At 32.6% G+C, this 19,696-nt stretch overlaps 1 protein-coding gene across 1 annotated transcript in view; it reads right to left on the bottom strand.

Annotated features, from left to right (window-relative positions):
- The window catches only part of RyR (Ryanodine receptor), a 41,492-nt gene that overhangs the window by 17,899 nt on the left and 3,897 nt on the right, over nt 1-19,696 (bottom strand). Inside the window, 31 exon segments of the mRNA XM_074171959.1 lie at nt 3,111-3,285; nt 3,338-3,488; nt 3,542-3,677; nt 3,731-3,899; nt 4,057-4,081; nt 4,084-4,188; nt 4,245-4,525; nt 4,578-4,802; nt 4,860-5,058; nt 8,067-8,166; nt 8,253-8,615; nt 8,671-8,911; nt 8,965-9,384; nt 11,202-11,343; nt 11,397-11,548; nt 11,603-11,743; nt 11,798-11,891; nt 11,894-11,987; nt 12,044-12,213; nt 13,127-13,318; nt 13,375-13,499; nt 14,217-14,386; nt 14,441-14,612; nt 14,667-14,849; nt 14,911-15,110; nt 15,171-15,240; nt 15,298-15,416; nt 15,471-15,548; nt 18,070-18,168; nt 18,230-18,334; nt 18,397-18,470. Of these exon segments, the coding sequence (XP_074028060.1) occupies nt 3,111-3,285; nt 3,338-3,488; nt 3,542-3,677; nt 3,731-3,899; nt 4,057-4,081; nt 4,084-4,188; nt 4,245-4,525; nt 4,578-4,802; nt 4,860-5,058; nt 8,067-8,166; nt 8,253-8,615; nt 8,671-8,911; nt 8,965-9,384; nt 11,202-11,343; nt 11,397-11,548; nt 11,603-11,743; nt 11,798-11,891; nt 11,894-11,987; nt 12,044-12,213; nt 13,127-13,318; nt 13,375-13,499; nt 14,217-14,386; nt 14,441-14,612; nt 14,667-14,849; nt 14,911-15,110; nt 15,171-15,240; nt 15,298-15,416; nt 15,471-15,548; nt 18,070-18,168; nt 18,230-18,334; nt 18,397-18,450 (4,950 nt within the window). The 5' untranslated portion in view covers nt 18,451-18,470.

Below are 19,696 nucleotides of genomic sequence, written 5' to 3'. Positions count from 1 at the left end.
CTCAAAAAATTGAAATTTGTGATAATGAAATTAATGCATGAATACTTCATTTTGAATTGAAATTGACAGATGAAACTTTCAAGATGGCAACTGGGCGCCATCTGGGAAAAAAAATTAAATGGAAAGGGAGGTCGTGTGACACATAATTTTGAAGATCCTGGCGAATACTTCACAACTCTAGAATATGAAGTCAATATCTTCACATACTACTAAATGGCGGAACATTTAATAATTTCCTGAAGACAAACACATCAATACCAATATTTCTAGAAATATTCCTTTTCATTTTTGGGAAAGAAAGTTTTTGGCTTTCTACTACTCCATCTTGATACAAAAAAAGGGGATGAGGGAATTTTCCAAAGAAAGGAAGGAAGTAATTAATTTGAAAATAAGTAACTCTATACATGGATGTGTAGATCGTGCAAAGAAGTAACTTTCAGACACAAACTCATCCCCCTTTTTTTTGTATCAAGATGGAGTAGTAGAAAGCCAAAAACTTTCTTTCCCAAAAATTAATAACTCCTAAAAATAAAACCCCTTCAATTCATTCCTTTTATCTGCCATATGGCAATTCCAACAACCCGATAAGGTTTGTTAAGTTATTTTTTGTTTATAAAAACGACAAAAAATGTCAGTACGACAATGAACATCATTGTTCAGTTAGAATATTCTCATTTAGTTTTCGGTTTTACTGGTAAAAAGGTACCACGTCAACAATATCTAAAATCGTCAATTCTCGTCCATTGGAAGAAAAAATTAAAGCGATTTTTATTTACGGTGCAACGCGTAACTTTCACGAGACCAAAAGAATTTTCAATGAACGTTTCCCGAATCATCTTGTTTGTAAAAAATATTTGAGGGAACTTGTATCCAAATTCAAAACTACCGGTAGTATACATAACAAAAAGCCCCCAGGTCATCCGACCATTCAGGAAGAACAGCAAGTGCAAATAATTGGTGAGATGATAGTAAATCCTTAACAGTCTACTTATTCCGTCGCGAATGTTTGTGAGGTGTCTCCTTCTACTGTGTGGAGACTTTTGAAAGGAATAGGTATCATCCATACAAAAGTAAAATGGTACACCAATTAACTGAAGATGGCCCTGATCGAAGAACAGAATTTTGCGAAATCATGACGGCAACCATTGCAAGGCATCCTACCCATCTCCACAATATTTGTTTTAGTAATTTCAAAAACTACGCCTCACGATTTGATCTCCACAAACTTCATTTGAAAAAATATAATCACAACATGTTCTCCACAAACTTTATTTGAAAAAATATAATCACAACATGTTTCGCTAGCACAGTAGCTTTTTCAAGTGTATACACTTGAAGTGTATACACTACTATCCTAAAAGCTACTTTATTTGAAAAAATATAAACACAACATGTTTCGCTAGCATAGTAGCTTTTAGGATAGTAGTGTATACACTTCAAGTGTGTACACTTGAAAAAGCTACTGTGCTAGCGAAACATGTTGTGATTATATTTTTTCAAATAAAGTCTAACGAGATCAAATCATGAGGTGTAGTTTTTGAAATTACTATGGATCTTCATCAAGTAACGGCCGAATCAATCAAAAAATTTGTTTTAGTGACGAATGTACATTTTTTCTTAAAGGGCATTGTTCACAGACAAAATTGCCGTTATTGGAGTGGCATCAACCCTCACGTTTTCCGGGAAACACATACCCAATATCCATACAAATTTACGTTTGGGCAAGAATATTGGGAAACCATATTGTAGGACCTCTATTTATTGATCAAAATTTAACAAGGGAAGTGTATTTGAATATGCTGGAAACTACTGTTAACCATCTCATCACTGAAATCGTGGAAGCGAATCCTAATGAATTAGATAATATATGGATACTGTATTCCAACAAGATGGAAAACTAAATGAGAATAGTCTAACTACAATGTCATTGTCGGTACGACAATGATGTTCATTGTCGTACCGACATTTTTTGTCGTTTTTATAAACAAAAAATAACTCAACAAACCTTATCGGGTTATTGGAATTGCCATATGGCAGATAAAAAGGAGTATTTCTACAAATATCGATATTAATGTGTTTGTCTTCAGGAAATTATTGAAAGTTCCGCCATTTTGTAGTATATGAAGATATTGACTTCATATTCTAGTGTTGTGAAGTATTCGTCAGGAACTTCAAAATGATGTATCACAAGACCCCCCTTTCCATTTAATTTTTTTTTCAGATGGCGCCCAGAAGCCATCTTGAAAGTTTCATCTATCAATTTCACTTCAAAACAAAGTATTCATGAATTAATTTCTTTATCCCAAATTTCAATTTTTTTAGTTGACCCGTTCAAAAAATAAAAGGGGCAGACATTAAAGAACTGCACTGTATAATTTGTGCTAATGTATAACAGAGGTTGAAGTGTTACAAGAGCATCAATAACAGTTAATAATGAACTGTCTCAAGTGAAAATTTGAATAAAAAATTTTAAAAAATGTATATAATTTTACCAGTTATTGAGATATTTCTCTGCAACTCATAATAAAGTAGAGATTGAAAGCAGGAAACGTATTCAAGAAACACTTTATTGTGGGTTTTTCACTAAACAGTTTTACAAAAACGAAACACGTGTTTCGCTATACAATAGCTTCTTCAGGCGTTTTTGTGAAACTGTTAAGTGTTTTTTGGATATAAAATAATAGGTGCTCGCATCGAAATTTCCATAGAAATATTTCATAATGAAAGCAATTAATTTAATAATAGACTTCCTTATTGTCAGGAAGTGAATGGTAAACATTTATTGAGATGAACTAGTGTGACTTTTGAAGTTGGTTGTTTGCAGATTTTTGAAAAGAATATAAAACTACTAATTACTCAGGAACAGCTGGTTTGATTTCCAAAAATAAACCGATATTGAATACAAGACTCTGTTTGTCGCTCCCTCAATGAGTGATGCAACAATAGTGTTTTTATTATTGAAAGTAGGTACTAAAAATTATGCTTTTACATAGACTTTATCCAACCTGAATATTTTCCAGTTCAAAAGTCAATATCGATTATTCAATGGTTGAAATCAGAAATTTCATGTTTTAACAAGCTCCAAGTTTAAAATTTCTTTTCACATTTACCTTGAACTTATGTGACGTCTGTTTACCATCACATGTGAATGTTATAATTCCTGTAGCAGCATCCAAGAAACAACCTATAAACATTCCTTGTGATGCTCCCTTTCCTGATGCATCCTGAGTTACCTGATTATATAATTCATCTGATCTAACCATATAACAAGATTGTCTGTCGATACTAAAAAAAATCTGTTACACCGGCTAACAATTAACTCAAATGGTAAATTTACCAGTCAATAACTCTGTCGAAGTCATCAACAATCACCACTGAAGTTTTGAGTACTTGATTTTGATTGAAATCTTTGCTGTGAAGATGGTACTGTGTAGTCACCCAACCAACGTAAGTGTGTGCTGGGTCCTGGCCAGGAAAGATTCGAACACCTGCAAAAATTCATGAACAAAACCATCGATTATGAAAAAATGTATTGTCATACCATAGAAGTATTCGTTGATGAGTTTAAGACACTCTGCATCATAAATTTCATTACCAACTGCCTCAATACCAGAAGGGTGAGTAATCGTCAACTGTTTTTGTTGGCGATCGGGTACCAACTGTGGTTGTAGATCATTCTACGAATCGAAATCATCAAGGCTAGTTTTTCTAAATACCTACTGAGACCTACCTGAGACTGTTTAACTGTAGGTTGTCTTTGCAACATGGTAGTTGATAAGCCTACAGACCTTGCTTGAGGACTCATACCTGTCATTCTCGGAACTGGTTCAGGAGTCTTAGTTTTCTTATTTCTTATTCTGTCGCCGCTGGTATTTTCACGGTTTTTCTTTGAAAAAAATCTAGAAAAAAAAATGTATGTATCTTCATAAATGATTACAAGGAAAGTTTGGCATAAGTAGTTATTGCTTGTTTTACCTGATTACACTGTCACTGCTCAAATTGCAAAAAGAAAACATTATATTGTTTTAAAAATGGAATTTTTATCAAAACACTCACCTGAAAGGCGACCTCCCTCTTTTTTCTTATCATCCAACTTTTCCTGATTTGATGGAGCAATGTCATGATACCTGTTCATATCTAATTCACTGCTGGAGCGGTGAAACACTCTGCCAATATTCACACCAAGTGCTAAAATATGAAGGCCCTGAGATAACATCATCTCTTAGTTACTTTCCAATACCTACTGTTTTCATCGTAGCCGTTCATATTTCTTGATAATGATCCTTTTCTAGGAGGCCTAGCTGGCACATTCCTTGTAGACTTACTGGATTGTTGTTTCACAATTTCGTCTGACTCGACTGCATCCTCAGAATAGTTACGGTGAAGGCCTTTGATATCGCTCATAGAAAAACCACTTCTCATGATATTCTCTATGTGGGCAGGTGGACCTTGCTGGTCTGCCTCAACTTTCAATCTGTGTTGCCTAATTTTTATTTCATTCCATCTACGCATTTTTTCTTCTTCTCTGAAATTGTCCAAAATGGGAACAAAATTCAACTCGTTGAAAAGAGTCTTACGTGATGAACTGAGAATGACAAATAACTGGTAAACTCAACCTCAAAAACTCCCAGTTTGCCTTTTCCATTGTTTCGAATGTATTATGGCTAATTTTCAAACAAGGTGGCGAATCAGAACCAGGTAGAATTCTAGTAACATCTATTTTGGAATCTGGTATATCGTCCGTATTTTCAAAGATTGGCTGATCTTTTGTGTACCAATAAGTAACTGCCCGCTTCATATTACTATAATAAAAAAACAAAAATACACTACTAGCAATGTTATTTTCTCAAAAAACTTACACGCAGAATGGTTCATAGCCTTCTTGCAAACCGCACATAGTGAAATACTTCAACTGTGTTACATCTTGTCCAAAAATTAATTTAGCTTTTTGACCAACACCCAATGTGAATGCAGGTACGAAGTTATCTCCTTGTACATCAGCAAAAGTTGTTTCTCCACCAAGAGCATCCATAAGTAATTCGCCATTCAGTGAAAAACCTTGACAGTGGTGAGATAAAATGATGAGATGATTGTTACATGTTACGTCAAAAACAAGAAAATAAAGGATTTCACTAAGGGTCTTATTTCCATGCGGTAAATTACTAGAATACATTGCCAAACATAAAATGGTTTACAAGCCTCTAAGTATCATCAAACACAACGTCTTACTGGTTGAAAGATTTTCAAAAAAAATTCAAATCTCCTCCAAAAACAAGTGTTCAATAAAATGCTTTTCAACTCACAATAATAGTAGTAATATTAATCCTCCCTATATCGATACTGATTTCATCGTTTCCAAAAAGCATGCATGCTATTGTCATTTTATATATAGTGACTTTACGAGTCACCTTTTGTTTTCTGATGGTCATTTGCTATTAAGGTGAAGAAAAACGTTCAGTACGACCCAATCAGACCTAGGTTGCGTTCATAAACTCACTCCTGCCGATAGAGCAAAGTTAGATATCACTTGATCAGAAATACATTGCCATCTAATACTCGGATTACCTGTTTGAAAACCATTTCGCATGTATACATAATATCGATTTCAACTTTCACCTGTTCAAAAAATTTCATTGCATCTTATTTTACTATAAACAACATAAAAATAAACGGGTGCGCCCAAATTTATGACTTGGCATTATCTTTGACAATTCTCTTAGGTTTAATAACCGTGTCAGGAATCACACGTTAAAAGGTAAGACCTCGTTAGTCCTTAGCTCGCACAATTTTTTCAACTTCTGAAAGTTGTCGTTCCTATCGGCGCGACAGCTGATTAACGAAGAAACAGATTTTTTTTTAAAACAGATTTAATAGCCATATAGAATACATAACAAATCGGACAAATAAAATGTTGAGACAAGGGACTTTAAAAATATAAAAACGTTAAAAAATACTGTATTCATCTTTTTTACGCAGTCATATGGAATTTGGCTCCATTTTATGGGCACCAACATCGATGACTCTCCGAATGTCTGTTGAAACGATAAAAGTCTGTTGAAACACAGGAGTCCTGATTATTCATCTTACGAACCCCACAAAAAATAATTTGATTGAATCAAACTTGAACACCTTGCAGATAACCATAGGATAACTTTCATTAGTAAACTTTTCAATGATTTAATAAATAACGCATATCTTCTATCTGAAATCAAGTTCCGTATTCCACTGTAAACGTTGAGACCTGACAAGATTTAATTTTTCATACCTAGGAGCCTCAATATCATTGAAAATAGCTCTAGCTTGCTCAATAAATCCATGCAAGAATTACCCAATTTGTATATTTTCACATTCACTACTCGTCATCTTAAATTATGTATAACAAAATATCATTTATGACAACTTCTTTTTTTATCGTTCTTACTTCTGTCAATAAAAGAGACTAAGCCAGTTCAATTTCCATTCTATATTTGAGTATCACTATTTATCAATAGGACTATGAATTTCAAAAGATCGGTGAGATGGTTTCTCTCTGTCAATCTGACACAACTGAAAGAAAAGTAGGATATGTTTTCCACATATATGGTCATATAACTAAGCAAATAAAGTTTTCTTGTACCACTTGGAGATACTTAGTAAAATATTTTCTTTCATCAAGCCTCAAAATAAAGAAAAAAATTATCAGTTTTAGATTTAATCATGAGTTTGTTTTGATTTTGGATAAAAAAGTCATGTAATTAGGATTTTGTTATCCTGTGTGTATTTCCTTAATTGAATAGAACTGGCCGATACTTGATGAAAATCCATATTAAAACTAACTTATACAGTTTATTGTATGATTTTCACTATAAAGGGTTTTACAAAAACCGAGACAAGTGTTTCGCTATACAATAGCTTCCTCAAGGTTTACGCTTGTATAGTGAAACACGTGTCATGGTTTTTGTAAAACCCTTTATAGTGAAAATCATACAATAAACTGTATTATATAGTTTCGAATTGAGGTTAGCAATTATATCTACGCACATTATTGTTTCAAATACATGTATATGTTGTAGTTGCATTTGTCTATACCGTATTATCTACTAAAAATTTCATGATGCAGTGCACACCAAATATTTGTTTCAAATTCATTTTGTAATATGTCATAACTGTAAGGGTATGACTTTACTCCATTTGAGAGAATAATAATCAGAGTTAACTTCAAGTAAGTTTCTGAACTTTGTATAAAATTTACAATATTAGAGTATGTTTATGTACAATTCAGAATAATATCATCATACTCTAAGTGAGTTTATGAACGCAATCCCAGACATGCGCTGAACACAAGGGTTGGTATCCAAGCAACTCTCATTGATTCTTCGATTCCCGGCCATCAATCCAACTAAGTTATATTTGAGCTCTATAGAAATATGTGAACTGAAAGTGCATGATTTTTACTTGAATCAAGAGAGTAAGTTTTAATACTTAGAGACTGTATTTCTATCTTCACTAAAATGTATCAGCTTCAATCAACATAGTGAGATTAAAAGTAAGATTGAAAAATGACTACTAGTTTTTCTGAAAAATATTTGGCTATCAATCAAAATTGAAACCACAGTTTTAAATAACTAAATGTAAACACAATAAAGTATTCCGTAAAACAATTAGGAGAAATTGAACTTTTTCATTACTGATACATTATATTGAGTACATCAAATAACAAAAACATAAAAATGATTCTGCAGGAATAGACGAATGATAGTAAAAAAATCAATGAATTTCAGCAATAAATAAAAAGCAATTATTGATGTGGCAAATGATAGAAAATAAAGCAAATAAATTAAAATAAGCTTCAATTTTCAGAATAGCTATTTTCAGATTCTTACTTATGGTATGATCGATAAGGTCAAGAAAAACCCCAACTACATCGCCTACTTGCCACTGTTTACCAAATGATTCAGCAGAATTGCTGTAAACTTTCTCTTCCTACAGAAATGAAAATGCATTATTAAAACTATCACAAACAAATTTTAATTTAATTTTTTCAATTGAACAAAAGGTGTTATTCCCAAAAATCTCAATCAACTCACTGATGATTTTATCAGTTATATCAATAAAACAACCAATTACATCTCCTAGCTGATATTTAATACCAAAAGGTTCTACAGATCCCCCATGATGCTTTTTTTGCTAAAGAAGAGTTATTGTATTACTTATTTTCCAATTCTTGTTAAAAAATAATCAGTTATAACCATGACTCTCATATTTGTACTCACATTATATCCATCAAATGCCCAAGTGTTCTCATCCGAACCAAGCATACATCCAGCAGCACAATCTGCCTTGGCCCATCCAACTCTCATTGGTCCAGCTGTCAAAATTTCAAACTCAAAGTACCATTTGCCATCGCTAACAGCGTAGTTTTTCTCGGCTCTATAAGTCCTAAACTCTGAATGCCTAGACCTGCTTGCTTCAGCTAGAAGTGTTTCTTGTTGCTCTCCTGTAGGAGGATCTAGGTTATATCCATAAACTAGTAAAGTTCTTACTGTTTCTGAAGCTGTATCTCTATTAGCCTTTTTGATTGCATCATCAACTTTACCATAAGGAACTAAGTGGGGGCTTCGAAACATATCAGGATCCTGAAAATTGATGATTTAGGAAGGTCTATCCAAAGAGTATAATGAGATAACGCACTTCATTGAGACCATAGGTCCAACCCTGTTGAATTCTTTCCTTGGCCCAGAGATTATGAGTATTTTCAGCTAATTGGTCGACCAATTCTTCAAGCTTAGCTGTCAAACTTATAGCCCCCAAATCAAGAGGAGCTGGTTTGTAGCCATTGGGTTGCATGAAAGGTTCATTTGGCAAACGAATAGTTTTTATTCTGGATGGTGGTTTATCCATGGTAATATAATATCCCAAAGCGATGATTGTCCTAAAATGAAACCGATTTATTATAAGGAATACTCTTTTTTTTCAGTGTCTCACTTCAGTGTTTGAACTGCGAGCTGTGAATCATATCTTTTTTCAGCCGCAGGCAGCTTGTCGAAAGGTACCAGGCATGGATGAATATGTCTCACATCATCTCTGAATTCTCCCCACTGCCATCCGGCTTCAATTTTGTTCATAGCCCACATTTCGTGAATATTCTCTGCTAGTTTATCTCTTATGGATTCGATGTAACCAGCCAATGTAACCATGGAAGTATCTACCGGGTTCGGTACAAAAGCTGTGTCGTCTTCTACAAATAGTGGACCAGCAATGACATTTTTTGCCATATTGCCGAAGTAGAAACAAGGTTCCAACATGAGAACTTGTTGAGGAAGTAGACTCTCTACAAGAGGAGAAAAGTCTTCTGGTGGATGATATTTCAATTTTCCATGGTCGCCACCCAATAAGAAACGGCAACTACAAAAAAAAATATAATGAGTGAAAGGTAGACTTGGGACCTCTGGGTATGCAAATTATTCAATATATATATATATATATATATATATATATATATATATATATATATATATATATATATATATATATATATACTATTTTGATCATTCCCATATCGACTTTAATTTAAGAGCCACCAGTAGACAGCTGTTTTAGCCTATTGGGTATCGTCAGTACCGGGCAGACGGTCCTCGATTAAGGACAATATGTGTTTCGGTGATCTTCATTTTCTTCAGGTTGGAAATTTTTTCCATTACCCTTTCAACTGTCTTTCGTCAGCAGGACGAGTGGTTCATAACTGAAGGTGTTTTTTTTTTGGTGACGACATACAGATCAATGACCTCTATGCCGTTCTGGCCATGTGTACCCCTTCCTGACTGGGGTATTTGATGAACAAACTGTTCATTTTAACAGACGTCGTGGGGGGACAATATGTGACGTAATCCATCTTGAGTTTATTCAGGTTGAAGCCTGGCTCCCTTTCCCTTTTAACTGGTGTTTGTCAGAAAGACAAACGGGTCATGACTGGTGTTTGATGGTGGCATGAAAGTCCTCAGACATCCAGACATCCATACCGCCCTTCGCTGTATACCCCTACCTGGCTGAGGTGAGATAGATGAAGATATTATTCATCTGTTAACGGAGGACATAGGGGCCTCATTCGACAGAGTGTCGGGGCCTTCTATATCGGGAGGGGTCGTCTACAGCGTAATCTATAGCTTCCCTGACTAAGGGACAATATTGAATAACCAAGAAAAGTACTTAATAGAAATAACTGCGTAAACGCAAGCGAGACATAAGTGGAACCACCTATTGGTGTGATACCCAAGTCAATCCAAGTTTTTTATGTCAGTGTTGGTGGTTTGACCAATCAACCGACAACTGTGATAGCAGTTGACTTGGGTGTTGAAAGGTTTTGTTATATCAATAGCCACCACTTTGTAATTGATACTTTTTCAAATCATTTGGTAACCCTTAATTTTATATATAGTAATTCTTCAATTGAATATGATTAAAGGTTCTGCAATATAGATAGCCATCAATGTCATATTTTTTGGTAATTTTGAAAGTAGTTTTATTGATAATGGAATTTATTTCTACAGGAGTTGTTTGAAATAAATAGAAGATTATATGTGTATTCCTATTTTCATTTAGTTTTGATGTTGGTTATTATCATTTGCAATTATAAAATGGTCGTTAATCTAAAAAACTTTTTATTTTTGTCTGAGATTTGAACTTTTATCAAAATCAATTTCATTATAGCACCTATTTTTTTCATGGTTTTCATTGTCATAATTAATTCTTTTCCAACTCTCTTTCACTATATTATTTTTGTTTTCAACCGTATTACTATTCGGCTGCCTTTGAAATTATTCAATTATTGATATCCTTTTTTAAATTGATTATACCTCATTGTATAGCTTACATCACCTAATTCCTTTTTAGCCTATTCATTTCGAATAATTGGTTATGTATTTTCTTTATTTGTGGTAGAAACTGCTGCTTCCTTTTTGGCTTCATAATTTTTTTAGTTTAAGTAAAAACTATATAACTATCTTAAAAACAGATAACCTAACTTTTCTCTATTCTCTCTCATTTACTCTAAGATTTCCATCATCTGAGACGTGATCCTCTCAGGACCAAAATATACAGCTCTGAAATCATACCTGTGGACCAACTTCTGGAATATTCTCTACAGCAGTCATAATGTCATGCAGGTTTTTTTGCTTCTGGTTTGGTTAAACCATAGTTTTATGTTTTGAAATTAAAAAACTCACCTCAATTTGGAAGAACAGCTGATTACAGGAAAAAACATGCCATCTAAATTGAAGTTTCGGAAGCTTCCCTTGATTGGGACTCCATTAAAAGTGAAGTTAATTATTGGAATAGTCAAGTCTAAGGCACAGCCAATCACATCAGCTAAAAATTAGACCATTCTTAGTAGAACTATAGGCAGCTTATACATTACTTACATTTTCTTATGAAGGGTTCTGTATTGCTGAATACAACTCTAGTACTTCTACCACCTGTCCAAAAGTATGCACCATCAAATCCATAAGAGTATAAGTCATCACCAACTCCATTTCCACCCCACTTTTCACCACCTCCAGGGTACGGCACATAACTGAAACAACAATATCAGTTACTGAATGTCCTTTGGAAGTTGAAACCTAATTACCCTTTAGAGTTGGCCCAACCTATTCTCAAATGTGGCACCATATGTGTACTTTGCTCCAGATGGTCTACCGTCACCTCAAAATACCACTTTTGGTAAATAGCACTACCATCTACTCTTCCTACAAATATATTTGGCCGAACACTGTAAGTGAGGTAACATAAAAATCATGGAAGTGTTTCTATCAAATTGCTATACCTTGCTACATGATCAACCAGCTGAGTTTGCAGAAGTAAATTTTTACCAGGTAACAAAAAATCACAAATATTGTTTTGAGAACTTCGTACAGCTACCCATTACCAACACAAAGTGAGCATAAGACGTCCAGCACCTTGGGATCCCTTCCATGCTTCTCTAACAAGGAAATGATAACTTTTATATGCTCATCCTGAAAAACGAAACCATGAAAGCATTGATGAAAACATTAAATAACAAGTCTCTCACTCTCATCATATTCAAAGCTTCTGGTGAATCTATCAGTACACAGTGCAATACATCTAACATTCCGGTACCTTCACTGGAGGCTTGAGATCCCAATCTCGAAAATAACCAGTTCAAACGATTTGAATTAGCAAATTGGGCACAGTTTGTATGGTTGCCTTTGATGATGGCGGCTAGAATAAAGTTTTGAAATCAATGAGTAGGAAATTGATTACATTATTCACTATCAAAAAACTTTCAGTAGAGTACAAATGAAAATGATAACATCAAATCAACCTAGAAACAAAATATTGAGGGGTTGAATGGTTGAATGTAAATTTTTCCCTTGGATCTATTGAATCTTCACTTGTCATTATCATTCATTTAGATACAAACATATAACATCCTTTGTTATAATAATCGAGATTTTAACATCCACTCTCCACGCGGATCAAGCCTAACTATACATCTACTTTTATGAAACCTGGCCCAGATTACTATCATTGCCAACATCACACACTTGACTATCTGGACTTTCAGAAAGTAGAGGATTTTTTCCTTAAAATTGTAAAGCTCTGATGGTATATCTATTGTCAAGGCAGAAATACCTTCTTTCTGAGAAGATATTATTTCAATATTTGTAATAGTGAAGCAAAATGAATGAAAATGCAGTTGCCTCATGAATCCTTGATTGATTTTTTATTGAATGAACTAAACTTTTTCTATATCGATTACAAATTCACATTTTTAAAGCAGTTTTATTGAATCAAACAGGTTGTAAAACTATCCTTTGTGAAAGTATATTGAAATTGAGTTTCAAAATATGAATTATAATTCATTTTAGTGTATGTTTGATTTATTCTAATAAGGCCTTCATTTTCTCAAAAAGTTTTTAAGTACCGTAAAAACGTGATCATTTTTATTACAGAGATTGAAACACTCTTTCAAGGTTACCCAACCTAAGTCCACAGTGTAATACTCTGAAGTATGTTTTTGATTTCCAATGATATGTATGACAGAATTCTATTTAGAGCTCAACGACATGAGTGATATATATTTCTTATTTTCATTACATCATAAGGGCCTGTTGAATTTTATTTTTATTACCTAATAACTGATAGAGATACCCTCCAATCATTTCCCAGCTCTGATCCCCAGCAAGTGCTGCCAAAAATCCTTGAGAAGTAATCACATTGATTTTGTCGATTGCTTCTAAAATAAGATTAAGAATACCCTCTTCTTGGAACAAGTCCTGTCGATTCCTCAAAGCACGAAGTTTATTTTGTTTTTCTTCGTGTTCTGTAATAAATAATATTTCAAGTATGGAAGCATCGAAAAAAATATAAAATTATTACCCATGTCATCTTCAGGTTGTGCAAAGTAGTTGATCAAGTCTTCAAGACACATTACCATTTCATTCAAATTAACCACTTGGAAGAACATCGAATGTCTACGATTCATTTGAAGTTGTTCAAGACCACTGAAAACAAGTTACTGAAGGATATTTGAATAATATTTGAAATAAAGAAATGCAGGCTTTCCCAGCTGTCGTCAATGTTTTGATTAGTTTCCAGGTTTTGCCGTGGTCTTGTTTGGTTATAATCTTCGAACGTTTCAACTGCAACTGCGGCAGTCATCTTCATGGGCGTGATTGAAGTACCTTTCTTGATGTATCTTAACGTTTCAGATAATACTGGAGATTATAACCAAAGAAGACCACGGTAAAACCTGGAAACCAAACAAAACAATATTTGAAATGTAACTTGGCAATGTTAAGCAAATATTCATTTGAAAAACAAATAAAGGAGCTATTAACTAATAAGGGATATTATAGCGTAGAAGAATTTTTAGAACGGGATACACTGTTATCATGATTATTGCTTTCACTGCATTTCTTTCATCCTTACTTTATGTATATGTATTTGTATACATATATGTGTGTATGTGTTATTTTTATTTATGTATATAGTTAAGTACCTGTTTCAAGTGTCCGATCTATGTTATACTGTGACATGTCTTATATCATGTATATGATCGAAAAGCGAATAAAGTTATTATTATTATTATTGTATATTCTGCATTATTTTTAATAACTTCATCATTCAAAGGGACTAGTTATTGTGATGGTGTCTAATTAAAAATGTTTAATTCCAGTTCGGATTGAAATATTGAAGTTTTCTTTACATATGAAACTCACTTAATAAATTGTGTGAAAAGTGAACTGCATTTACGAATTACTCTAGCAGTTCGTGATTCCTCCTCTTGACTTCTACTAAAATCAAGGCCGTCATCCATTTTTCCCTCTTCATGTAGCACTGCTTGCTTTTCTTCCACCTTACCAACACCTTTCTTCTTTGTTTCATATGCCTGGGAAAAAATAAAATGAAAAATATTTAATGTTTACCAAAAAATCAATGTCACCTTGTATGACAACCAGAGTCCAGACTCGGAGTGTTGAACTATAACCGTTGAATCTCCATATTTAATGATTGGTGCACCAATAACCTCTAAATCCTTATCTTCTAGAACAACTTTTTGATCATCTTTCTCTTGTCGTAAACAAAATGCCGTTGTAGCAGTATTTGCTTCATCTCTAAAATGAATACGTTCAACTCATGCTTGTACAGGAAAACTCATACCTTCTTACCTACTGACAAGATACAATTCATTGTTTTCATTCACAGCCAAATATCTCCCAGTTGTGATATGTCGAATCCTCATAGGATGGTACCAATTTATAAAACCACCAGCCCATTTTGTACGAGCTAACTCTAATCTCCAAAGGGACCTAGCTTGGGACATCACACTTCCTCCTTCATACACTACAATACTGTAAAATATTTAAAAATAAAACGGATTGAATATTTTTAATATATGTAAAATAAATTTACTTATGTCCTGGTTCCATATCCCAAGTAGATGGTATAGTGAGGCATTCGTCACCTCCATGGAAAAATCTTAGTACATCACCTCCGAAGACATAACCTACGTATTTCATCCTGGATATTCCTGTGCCATACGGCTGAACAGACCAATGGGTGACGTGGAAACTTGCGTTAACAATTGATATTTCATTCTCTTTAGTTGTGTGCTAAGAAGTTTGATGAAATTTTATGAGAGTTAGGTGTATATAACATACTTTTCAACTTACTAAATATCTTTCAGTAGCCACTGAAACCAGAATCAGATCGTCTCCCACTCTCACTTTTTCACCTTCAGATCTAGAAGCAATCAGTTTACTCAGTGAATCTTTCATTAGCTGACATCGTTATACAGACCTCTGCTTGCTAGCAGGATGTACTGTCCACCAACAAGCCTCTCCATGGCTGTGATCTTGTAAACCAACATCAAAGGCTAATTTGTCGTTACTGGAGCTCGTTGACAAACATGCTAAATACTGAAATCATGGATACAGATATCCGTGTATATAATTGTATGTGAAAATACGTACCATATCACTATTCTGATGCCTTAGAAGAATAGCATTTCCATACAATAAAGTCCTGTGTCCTGATCCAGTTCCTTTGCCCTAAAAAATTTAAATAAGTAACAATGTTCAACATAAAATACCACAAGTAAAGAATGAGAACGCTGTCTTATTTTATAAATTTTAGTAAGTGTACTTTCCAAATTCTACCACTGCAAATAATTTTGTTAGAAGATTCTACTGCCATTAAGTGAAAAGTTATTATAGAAGGAAGGCCTCAAATTTTTTGGAGCTCTAAAACAAGATACTAGGTCAAAATAGTTATGCACTTTTCTAAATGAACGAAGGAAGAAATTATTTAGAAATAATACGAATTATAGCTGCAATTTTCAAATCAAGGTCATTTATATAGTTGTGTGTTGAAACAGGTAATTCACATACCAAATAGAGAAAAGAGGTTTGGTATTACCCAAAATAATGTTATTCATATTATTGAACTCTAACTTAATGAATTTTATATTGGTACTGACATTACTTGAAAAATGTATATTAAATTTTTCAATAGGTGTGAGGTTGACCACATCACTGACAGAAAAATATTACAATTATTAATTTTTCACTCTAACACCTATGTACAACCATCAGTTTTGAATATATGGTTCAGTGAATGCGGAGTTCCACAAGGGTCTATTTTGGGCCCAGCTCTATTCTTGATTTACATTAATCCTATTTCCAAATTATTTTTAAAGGAAATATTAAGTTATTCGCAAATGACACATTACTTTATTGTTCTATTGTTCTAGTGATACTAAAGAAATTTACCATAACATGATTAATGACATTATATTGCTGACATCTTGGTTAAATTATCATGAATTAAGTTTAAATTATGAAAATTCTTCTTTAATGTTAAACTGAATCATAAACAAAGAGAATTTGGCCTAAAACTATAAAATTTTCAGAACTGTACATTGATGAAAGTCTCTGTTGCATTACTCATATTGAGATGTTAAAAAAGAAAGTCGGACCAATTTTAGGAATATTATTTAAGGTTAGAAATAGGGTTAGAATTTAAGGTTAGGGTTAGGGTGAGAATTTAGTGTTAGTAATAAATGTATATATTTTTGTTTAATATATTCGAATTCACAATATTCAATTTCAATTTAAAAAACAGCTTATTCCTCAATACTGAATTCTCTCAGTCTTGTAAGCCTTGTCAAGGTATTCATTGTAACCAGATATAACACTAATCTGAATTATAAACTCAATATTTAATGAAACGATTTTTTTTAATTACATCTCCACCCTTTTAACCTCTTGAAAGACTGATGGAATGTTCATCTTGTTGCATCTACTACGATATGATATGAATTTTGTTTTACTTATTTCAACTTATTTCCAGGCTAAGGTCTGAAAATTGTAGAAATTTATCTGGTTGAATTGACTCCCAGGTATAATTTTTGGCAATACGGCACCTGAACAAATTCGATTTTTAATACCACGATACCTCTTCAGATGGCCTAAAAAATTCAGTCATGATATGCATATTACTGAATTTGACTACCAAAAATAATACACTTCAATATGTGATGTATACAATATTGAATTTTGATGATAAGATTTTTTCAACATTAGTCGCAATATTTTATCTACTTCAAACACCGTGTAAAACTCGGATGTAACATTGATTTCGCAAAGTAATATCATAGTGAATATTGCTAGAAAAGAGAGAATTATTAACTTATTATTTTTTATGTACTTTGTGTATGGAACAACCTTACTCTCATGAATGCTTATTAATTTATATTTGATTGAACTGACTAAAAATGTGTTCGAGGAGGGATGATACATGGTTATTGAATGATCAAATAATAAATTCAGCTGCAACCATCTACTTCATATACCAATTGATCAAATCGAAAAAAATATGTTAGTAACTACATTGTTAAGGGTATGTTAAAATCTAATACAATACTTGACAACATGGAGAGTATGAGAAAATCACTTACTAAATTTTCCTGTCCCTGAAAAGCAAAAAATCAAGCAGGTGAAAAGGAAAACCAAAGGGGTAGTCAAACAAAATTTGAATAGAAATTGTAATTGACAGAAAATTATGAAAATTAGTGTGAGTAACGTGTTAAATATAAACAGAGGAAAAATATATGTGGATTGTCACAAAACATGTTACGAAAATAGAATTTTTAAGTTGTAAGTAATTATGAATTCAAGTTATTTATAACAAAAAATGGAATATAACCTAGTTCGCTATTAGTTATTATTTATTTTGAAATTTTCAGGTGATTCAAATTTTCAATTTCAAAATGCATAAAACAAAAAAAAACAGTTCAGAAGTCCCATCTGGAGTTCAATGCTCTGACTGCATTTGAACTATTATGTAAACTCCTTTCCTCAAGATCTAAAATTTCAGGACTGTTAAGGGTTGGCAGTCTTATATAAAGAAGCAATATTTCATTATTTTTTTTAATAAGGAACAGAACCTTCCTACTATCCTATAATAAAAATAGTACTAAATAAGTATGGCAGTGGATGAAATCAACAGATTTTGATATAACAACATAAAATATTCAAATACATCAAAATTATAAAAAAAAGTTGAACTTACAGTTTCGTTTCCAGCAGCAGTAACTAATTCTTGCAAAGCACGAACTGATAAAGCTTGTTCGATTACAAATACACATTGTGAAAGATCTGGTGGTATATTCTACAATGAAAAAATTATTAGATTAATTCAAAATTACTAAAATGTCACTTATATTTTTTACCTTGTCTGCTATGTTTTCCAAAAAACAATGTCTGTTACCAAATCCTTCAGCTGCTAAACAGACACGTTCTCCAGTCGCAGTACATGAAAGACATACCATATCTTCCTATTAGGTACAAAAAAAATTATGTAAATTATTTATTTTTCTGCAATGTAACCTTAACTTACGGTTCGCAAGAATGAAACATCATCTTGTTCAGAACCCCCTTCGGCTTCAGCCATATTGAAGGGCCAATTTTATTCTAGAAGCGAATTAAACCATTATGTTTTTAGAAAATTTCAAATATTTCAACTTTCTATACAGATAAACATAACTTCGATTTTTTAAAACTATGCAGTACAAATGCTGCCAACTTAATTTAAAGAATGAACATAAAATCTTTGCAAATTTAGAAATAAAAGTATCTAGAGATGAAAATTTGTCTTAGGATATAACTATTGTGTATTATAGTGTTTACCACACTATTAATTTGTTTTTTCAGTTACAGCTGCATCTAGTATAAATATATATACTTTCAACTAATTTATCTCCCAAGATTTTCAAAATGTTTGTCTTGTGAATCAGTTATCTTCTTATGGCAAATGTTCGTCTCTAGACAATAGTTCATCGAAACAAAAAATGGAAATATTGGACTAAGGGCTGGCAAAACTATTGTTTTCGTACCAGATCTAGTGATTTCGGCCAATGTTCTGTACGTTAGTGTTACATTTAATATATCTAGTACATTTTAGCAAATAATTTATATTTACTACAATTTTTAGTACAAATGAGAAGCTCTTGTCAAAATCGTCAATTGTCACTGTCAATTGCCATATTTGAATTCTAAACAAATGTAAACCACGGTAATGAGTGTTTGCCATTTTGGTAATATAAATTATAACAAGTAAGTTGTGAATTATAAATTATAATTGATAATCATGTATCAATACGTTTTATTTTTAAAGGTTTGTTATATGAGAAAAAAAGCAGGTTGCTTTAGAACTAGAACCGGTTAATGAAAATGAAAGTATTGTTTAAGAAATAGACACTGATATTAGCCAAGCAGAATTAGAGATACTTATTTTAACCATAACAACAATAATATGGATAATATGGAATAGTTAGTTTCTATACTAGAGGTATAGTATAGATCCATTTGTTTTGTTGACATGTGAATAAGATTTTTTTGTTGCATTTATTTATTTACTAATTTTTTTAGTTGCTGTACAAGTGATATAGGCAATATATGTTCAAATAAGTTTTTTCGTTATCATTGTTTTTAGTATTTATATTTGTATGTATTTCAGAAAATATTTTTATTTCAATAAATGTATATATTTATTTATTCATTTATATAGGTCTACAGTAACAATGTGAAGTTTTGTCCATTTGTTATTATAAATAAATCATTAATTTAAAATTCCCGCCATTTATTTAAAGTTTCCTCCATTTATTTAGTACTTTTTGTGTTCGGTGTTAGTGCTTTTT

Source organism: Leptinotarsa decemlineata, unplaced genomic scaffold, assembly GCF_025532065.1.
Source record: "Leptinotarsa decemlineata unplaced genomic scaffold, Ldec_3_MD MMD2_tig00000035_RagTag_RagTag, whole genome shotgun sequence".
In the NCBI taxonomy this organism is placed as follows: domain Eukaryota; kingdom Metazoa; phylum Arthropoda; class Insecta; order Coleoptera; family Chrysomelidae; genus Leptinotarsa; species Leptinotarsa decemlineata.
This window is presented reverse-complemented; position numbering and strand designations above follow the sequence as displayed.